Raw genomic sequence first — 8510 nt, 5'->3', positions numbered from 1 at the left:
CTTACCTGTGGCTGTATATAATGATATTTTTTCAGCTTGCATGAGCATTTGCGCCCTTGCCATTGGTAATACTATTTGTCCCACAAGAGAGCTTGTTAACAAATGTTGATTTAATAAACATCAATGCTTAAGAATCACTGAAATCCTTGATATAGTGTCTGGATACCTCGCTTTCCCCTATCCTATTACACCGCTGCACCGTGCGGCTACGCGGTGGAGCGGTCCATCCTCCGGCCTTATCCCCCCCCCTTTTCCCTCCTATAACCATAGAGCTCACTGTTATAAAAAAAAAAGAGAATAAAAAAGTTTTTTTCTTTTTTTTAACAACTTAAACTGAAAACAAGAAAAGTGGATTTTGTCGTGACACAAAACCACAATAGAAAGTTGTATTGGGGACGAGATGGTTTGGTGGCGCCACCTTGAGGACGCCCTCTTGGTACGGAACTGGTAGGATGCGAGCAGAGGAAGCGCTATGTCAAAGCACGGTGTGGCTATGCTAGTTTGCATCTATGTCGATTAAACACTGTTTGTTTATTAAGGAAACGTTTATGAAAATTTTGTGAGTGATCTTTTTAATGAATAACAGCGCCTCAAAATCGATTTTTACAATAAAAACTTTAAGATGTTCAAAAACAACTTTCACATTACGCGGCGTGAGTCGAGGCTATCAACAGCCTCTCTGATTCTTGTTTCTTCAGATCTGTGGATGCTGTTGTAGAAAAAAGGTTTTGCATTTACCAGAGTACATGACGTGCTGTCTTCTTAGCTGTTCACGCACGCACAGTTGTGTTACAAAGACACACACACTATTTTATCTACATGGAGCTCGCCGACACAAACGCTTTTCTCCAAGTGTGACTCAGCAGTTGCTGACGAGCAAATGCTCGCCAGCAACTGACGCTTAGCTCCTCCCGCATCGAATACGCGTCAAAAAAGTTTGTCAGATAGCGACTTCTGCTCGAAAGAAAAGCAGACATTTTCATTCATTTTTAAATTGTCTCACATGGCCCGGCAAGTTCAAGCGATTGATTAATTTGTTCTTTCCAACGTTTGCCAAGAATTGTTTACAAATTAAAAATCGCTCTCTGAGAAGCGCATCAACGATTATTTACTTATTTATTTAATTCATGGTACCTCAAAGGCCCAATTAAGGGCATTACATGAGGGGGGGGGGGGGGGGGGGTACATTCAGGGTAAGTATCAATCAGAACAAAAGAATAGAAACAAAGTCAATAAAAAAATAATAAATAAAAAAAAATGCGCAATTTGGTCCACAAAATGAAACATACAAATGGTAGTAATTCACAGGAGGTGTATACATCACTTTTTGGGACGCCGAAGTGTCACCTACTAACAAAATAAAACTTCGATCGCGAGGTGGTCTCGGACGTTTCGAGTCGACCGGGTGAATAACCACGGATTTAATTGAAACGACTCCGGAGGCCAGCCACCACTTCTTCCTGCGACTTATACTAAGGAAATATTTGTTTACTAGTTTAAAAAAAAATTAAAAAGGTAATCAATTTGAAACCAATAAGAGACCATCACTCACAAAACACATTAAAACCAAGAAAATACACGGAGTCGCTTTCACTGAAGTGTTTACCCCACACGGGAAAGGTTCTCGAATTTCGCTTACCTATTTTTAATTTGATGAGACATTCCTTTCTCACTTTGATTTTGTCCTAATCGAATCATAATAAAAAAATACACACTATTTGGCGTGGTAGATGTTGTGGTGGGGCAAAGTGCTGGATATTGTATTTTCACCATTCAGTTTTTTGTACTGGGGTAGAGAACAGCACACCACAATCCCAGCGCTTTGACACCTCAGCCCTCAGCGCCAAAAGTTCTTGTTAGCACGACTACGCGTGCCACGGTTTCAAGCTTTGGTAAAATGTCCTGCTGCTAATATCACTTCACTAAATAAACACAACGCGTGTAAGAAGCTTTGCCGCGCGTTACCGAAACAGCGCATGAAGCGAGCTGACGAGCCGAGAGATCCAAGATCTGAGCGGTCTGTCCCAGTCTGTCCAACCCGAAATGTCATAAACGATGATGATGATAGCTAGAGAAACGCCCCCCTGTATAGTTCGCGCACGCCGCCAATAGCGTTGCTCGCTATTACGCAAGCAATACGCAATAGTATGGCATATGCTAAAAGCTACCTGCTCGGACCGATTTAACTTCTGCGTTCCGTAAACGTTGCCGAGTGAACATCTCGCATGATCTTGTTGATTCAATTCGCCAGAGCCGTAGAATTCCACGTGCTTACAGCGCCACCATGCTCTTCAAAAGAAATATTGCAAATGATAACGTTTCTAATCATTTTATTTCAAACTAAGTCAAGCCGCAGCTGCCTGGTCAAGCGCGCTTTGCTGCGGGGTATACGGAGGCTACGAGTACGAGTCCTAATTCGATCACAGAGCCTCCGTCAATCGTGCCATGGAAACGGCACCTTTTATCAATGCTATCGCGGGAAGAGGTCCGCGACTTGCTGATGTCCAGTACACGGCGACAACTTGGGCGATTTTTTGAAGAATCGTTTGTCGTCCCCGATGAACTGCGCGAACAGGCTCAGCGTTGAGCAGGTCGCAGCGTTCACGCACATTGCGAGCTGTGAATGTTACACGGCGATCTGACTCGATTGCGTTGGGTCCCGGAAAGAATTGCCGAGCTGAACAATACGTAATTTCGTATAACACTGAACTTCGCAAACACCACGTTGCTCATGCTGCGCCAGTCGAGGTAACCGCCATCTTAAAGCTGGTGCACTCGCTGGGCCCGGGATCCCTCGAGAGCTTCCCGCAAAGCCCGCAAGCCCGCAGCGCCAATTCCCCAGCGTTGCGTGCGTACGCAATACGCTAGCCCTTATATTGCGTTCTGCGCATGCGCACTCACGACACATAGTTTCTTTGCGTACGCAAAGCTTTATCGTACGGTCCACTAAAACTGTCTAATGACCTTTTGTCCTGAACAAAACTTGCCGATTTAAACGGTAAACCATCATTTGTCGCTAGTTCGAAATTTGAAAGGCAACTGGAGATGCCTCTCCCCAGGGCCACCGGCGCCGTGCTCTGACCAAGCTTATTTTGTAGTATTCTAATTGTTTTTTGTTTTTTTTTCGCTTACCATGACGTCGAAATTCTGAGTTTTTTCGGATGAATTCGAATTCACAAAAATTTTACCGGCAAGTGTTTTCAGATTTTATCACATTTATATGAAAACACGAACCCTAGTTATCGCTCGGTTGCTTCAGCTTATACTGTCCGCGGCTGTACATCAGATCTTGAGCAAATACGATTTTGAACACATATCTATATATGTGACTATCCAAACTCATTTGATCTACTTTCGATGATCACTAGTTTATTGAAGGAACAATGAAATTAAATTTGGGCTGAGATAAATGATTTATGATTGGGATTTTACTAATCGCATATCGTTTAGTGGGCCTAATAAAAACTAGTACACGCAGGTAAAAAGCCAAAGCTTGCTTTACGGTACGAAAGTTTGAAAATATAGCGGAATATGTATTACCTCCTTTCCTTCGAAAGCTTTCCGCCTCTTCACTGCGATGAATCCCAGGTGCCCAAGCGCGTCCTCCAAACCCAGCTCACCCATTGGACTGAGTCACTCGGACGTACGCACTCGTCAACAATCAATCCGTCGACGAATATTGGAACGGACAGTGTGCAAAACCGAGGCGCCCCTAGCGGCTCAGGTGCATTTTGGTAAATATTTGTCAACGAAGATCGGTTCAAGCATAGTGGTAAACCCGTGACTGGGGATAGGGACAAGGGACGAAAAGGTAGAACAACACGGCTGGGGATAGGGACAAGGAACGAAAACACAGAACGACACGGACAAAGTCCGTATCGTTCTGTGTTTTCGCTCCTTGTCCCTATCCCCAGGCTCGGGTTCACAACTATGCTCAAATTACACCAGCTAGCCTGGACCCTCATCATTGCTTCATAAGATCGGTTTCCTTCATCGGACGGCGGCCAGCCGCAAGCGGACACCGTGCACTTGCACCACGCCTGCCAGCGCAGCGTACCTCGCCGAGACTTCGCAGGTTGGCATACGTGTACATGAGATGCATTAAGTATGCTTCTCTTCTCGTGACTTTATGAGACGGTAACTTATTCAAGGCGAAGGAAAGCCACGTCGCTTCAGCGCAACAAAACTAACGTCGATCGGTGTACACTGCTCCACGTACCGACTCCTTACGAGTGTTTGTTTTCGACTTCGACAGACTCGAGGAGGGCTAACGCCAAGATTATCATCGGCCTTTCACAATTTTTTATGACGTGTTTTATCCATCGTTTTTAAGCCATCTTTTTCTTTCCCTTTTATTGCCCCGATTCATCTGGCCAATAGCTGTCTTCCTCTTTACCGAACTTTTCGTGGCTTGCCTTCGCCTTGAATCAGCGTCTGATAAAATCACGAGAAGTATACTTATTGCATCACATGCACGGCGTAGGTCAAGCTACGAGGACTCGGCGAGGTACGCTGGGTTGAGGGGCGTGATGTAGGTCCGCGGTGTCCGCTTGAGGCTGACCGCGATCCGATGAAGGAAACTGAAACTAAAATATTCTTTCACAAATGCTTCCCAGAACGTACCTGAGCCGCTAGGGGCGCCTCGGCTTTGCACATTGTCATTTGAGAGCAGGGAAGCGGTGAGCAAGGTAGAATTTGAGGATAGGTTGAGGCAAATGGACGGGGAGCAATGGGCACGAAAGGTTTTCAGTTATTTATACATGAGGAGTGTAGACACAAAGTGGAGACAGCGCACTAGGAAATTAAGAGGAAAGTTTTTGGGCTATAGCGAAGATACGGAAGAGCAAGTCTCAGTTAAGAAGAAAGTTAAGGCCACAGAAAGAGATTGGTGGCTAGAGGGAATGCAGACAAAGACGGCTCTGGAAAGCTATAGATTAAACAAAAGAGTTATTGCCAAAGAAAGCATTTATGACAATTCTAGGGGAAGCTCATTGCTGTTTGAGGCAAGAACGGGTGTTCTGCGAACCAGAACATACAGAGTGAAGTACCAGGAAATTGATACATTGTGCACTGCTTGTGGAGAGGAGGACGAGACGGCTGAGCACTTGATACTCTACTGTAAAGGACTTCACCCTATGCCTACCGAAGACAACATAGATTTAATAAAGTCATTGGGTTTTAGAGACAGCGAAGGGAGAGTGGATTTCAAGACTGTAGAGATTACCAAGCAAAGATTAAGTGAATGGTGGCAGAAATCGAGAGAAAACTAGGTATTTTCTTATCCACTGATGGCAAGGGGGTTTCATAGCCTCACTTTCTTTGCACTGCGGAGTGAATATAGATTTCACATTTAAATATTCTAAGCTTAAATGGTAAAACAAAATGGCTAGGTGGCGTAAGCTACCGCCCGATCCAAAGGGCTCAGCCGTATTCATCCATCCATCCATCCATCCTTGTCGATTCGCGGTCGTGACCAATGAATGCCGTGATGGCACTTATCACTTGTGAATGACAAGATCCATGGTGTGCTTAAAACGCACGGGGGAAGCTTCGAGTCATCGCCTCCGGTGCCCAAGCACGTCACGACCACGTGATCTCAAATGCCGCTTTTGAGTTGAAGGTTAAAGCTAAGGAGGAAGAAGTTAAAAAAAAAAAAAAAAGTTTCATGGTCCCTTTAACGTAAGATACATTCGAGGCCTGGGTAAGTAGAAAAGGCCGACATAAAAAAGCGACTAAATTTAGTGAGCTTACCTTCCGCCAAATTTAGCGGACGGTGACGTGTAGCCACGTCACGAGACGCCCCCATAACTAGGGTCCCCTGTTTTCGGTATGTGCTGATGAACTACGAAAATTCACCCCCGAGTCGGTTTGATCAGAATGGACTGAAAAACCTCGAATTGAAGCCGTCTTTGAATAAAGGGAACCCAAATTCAGGGGAAGAAAAGCTTTATCTACAGTTTTTCTTTTTGTGTTAATTCCTCTGAAGTGTTCACCAGGCTGACTTTTTCTCGGGAAAGCACGCCTCTTATCTTATTTCCTTCCCTTATCGATACCGAGGAGGCGTTTTTCAACTATTCGGGTCATGCGCCTGTTATCTGGTGGTTGAAGATGCCAAGCCCGTGTCCTGTTTCCTTTAACAGGAGTCCCGAAGTACAGCGATTTTTATCTCGACTACACTCTAAGAAATGCCTGCACGTCTACTTACCCGCAAAACACTCAAAGACCCAATTATTTTTGCGATCTACGAAATCAGCTCAGCGAATGATGAGGCGGAACATCTGCTTAGACATCAAAGTGAAGTCCGCGCTGTGGCATTACGCAATGCAAGCATGACGCTTTGCACCGCGTAATGCAACAGCGCAGACTTCACTTTTAAGTCTAAACGCATGTTATACCTTATCATTCGCTGAGCTGATTTCCTAAATCGCAGAGATTGGCTCTTTGAGCGTTTGGGGGTAAAGAGACGCGCAGGCATTTCTTGGAGTGTAGGAAAATGAACACCAAGTAAACGCCAAATCTGTGGGGAAAACAAACCTTGAAAACACGGAACCCTACAGGTAATCTATTTTGCGTAAATTAACTTTGCTAGGGGTGACCGAAACGGGCTATAAGATTTATAGGTAAAGGATGGGCGTAAAAACGCAACGAGTGGCCCACACTTAAAGGGGCGCTGAAGTGCTTTATCTAGAAGCTTGCTTTTGATGGCATATTGTTTCTTGGGCTTTATTCAATAAAATGACCAGCACTAGATGACAACCCGCCCTATAGTAAACTCATGGCAGTAGAAATACACGAGCACTATTTTCTCTTGGTTTGGGGGTGGGGGGGGGGGGGGGGGGGGGCATCTTTGGGTCCCCATTACCTCCATAAAAAGCAACCAGTTAAAACAGTTAAGTGCGCGGAGGTTCCGAACGTTACTTTTTTCGCACTTTTAAGCGCGCGTTGTACATTATATTTTGATAAAAACATCAAGTATTTGGGTGTAGGATACGCAATAAAACAATCGTTTGAAAGCGCCGTCCCACGACGTCTCCTTGTGTCTGCTTCGTGGCGCAGATATATTTTTTTAAGGAGAAGAAAAAGTCCAAGAGGTTGGTTTCGTGTCATTTTATTTATTGGCCCCGTAAGTGATGACATCACAACATGACGCTGTGCTCAAGCTGTTGATAGGGCCGTTCATCTTGGTTTTAAAAGCGCACAAAAGACGAGGACAGAGTAAGAAACACAAACGACGGACGAGTGCTCACTCGCAACTGATAGGTTTTATTGGAACCTCAGAAAACACAAAAAGCATCCCGCGCCCCCCCCCCCCCCCCCCCCCCCCCCAGATCGCTCATTTGTGTTTTCTGAGGTTCCAATAAAACCTATCAGTTGCGAGTGAGCGCTCGTCCGTCGTTTGTGTTTCTTACTCTGTCCTCGTCTTTTGTGCGCTTTTAAAACCAAGATGAATAACTACCAACTAGCCCAACTTTCCACTCTACTGCTAGGGCCGTTTTACAACCGCTTTCGCTTTGATCGCCGACGGCACGATGTCTTCGTGTGTTCAGTGGTTCTTTCTAAGGAAAAGAATCCTTTCCGTGTTGTGTCCATCGAAAACAGCATCACCCGTCGCGTTAGGAAGTATTAGTAGATCGACGTTTCAGGATCGATAACGCCCGAGACTGCATCAGGCGCGCACCTCCGAACAGCTTTTTGAAGCGGCACTCCGAGCTTCACATGCTGATATCCTTGTGGCGAGAGCAATCCAAACAAGCTCCAATAGTTTCCTATCTACGGTCAGCTCCTGAACTATCGTCGGCCTCAGTCATGTAAAGCACGAGGCCGCTATCAATCGCATTGTGTGCGCCCGATAGGTACTCTCTATAAAACGTAAGAGGACGTTCGACCACGACTACAGATTGTAAGTACAGCAAAACGACGCACGACGGTAAAATGCGCAGTTCGACCTTAACTTTGACCTTTGCGGTCCTATTGGCCGCAGAGTGCGCGTTTGGCACCTTCAGGTAAGACAACTTACCTTTTTCGTTTGGTAAAAGAACTGAAAGCGTATTCGATATTTTCTCCTTGTGGTCATCATATCAGCGGTATTAGTGCAAGTCCTCCGAAGACTCCACAATGAATGGTTTGCTTGAGAGAATAGATTATCACGTTGGCGTGAAAAGACTTTCTTGTTTTCATAAAATGTAAACTAAAATGGAAATGAAGTCCATTCACGTTTAATGCAAGAGTGCAGGCGAGCTGATTGAGAAGTGACATTTTTTTTTTTTTTTTTTTGCCCTGGAAAGTGGGAAAATAGAAGGGCAGGACCACACGAACCTCTAACCACAGCGAAGGTTTGTTTCACAAAGAACAACCTTAAATCAACTGAAAGAGGAACTATGCATGCGTTTTAAATTCATTAATCTTACCTAACACAGGCTTAGTTCCCCTTTTCTGCTTGACTTCATTCATCGTACCTATAAAGCAGGCCCTAGTCCCCCCCCCCCCCCCCCCCCCCCCGGCCCATTTTT

The 8510-nt window shown here is 45.1% G+C and overlaps 1 protein-coding gene across 1 annotated transcript in view; it reads left to right on the top strand.

Moving 5' to 3' along the window:
- Window positions 1-7811: 7811 nt before the first annotated feature.
- Window positions 7812-8510, top strand: part of LOC8038668 (cathepsin D) — a 23439-nt gene continuing 22740 nt past the window's right edge. Inside the window, exon 1 of the mRNA XM_042287506.1 lies at window positions 7812-8003. Within this exon, the coding sequence (XP_042143440.1) occupies window positions 7933-8003 (71 nt within the window). The 5' untranslated portion in view covers window positions 7812-7932. The remainder of the gene's footprint in view (window positions 8004-8510) is intronic.

This window comes from Ixodes scapularis, unplaced genomic scaffold (genome assembly GCF_016920785.2).
Source record: "Ixodes scapularis isolate PalLabHiFi unplaced genomic scaffold, ASM1692078v2 PGA_scaffold9__187_contigs__length_104089568, whole genome shotgun sequence".
NCBI lineage: Eukaryota > Metazoa > Arthropoda > Arachnida > Ixodida > Ixodidae > Ixodes > Ixodes scapularis.
This window is presented reverse-complemented; position numbering and strand designations above follow the sequence as displayed.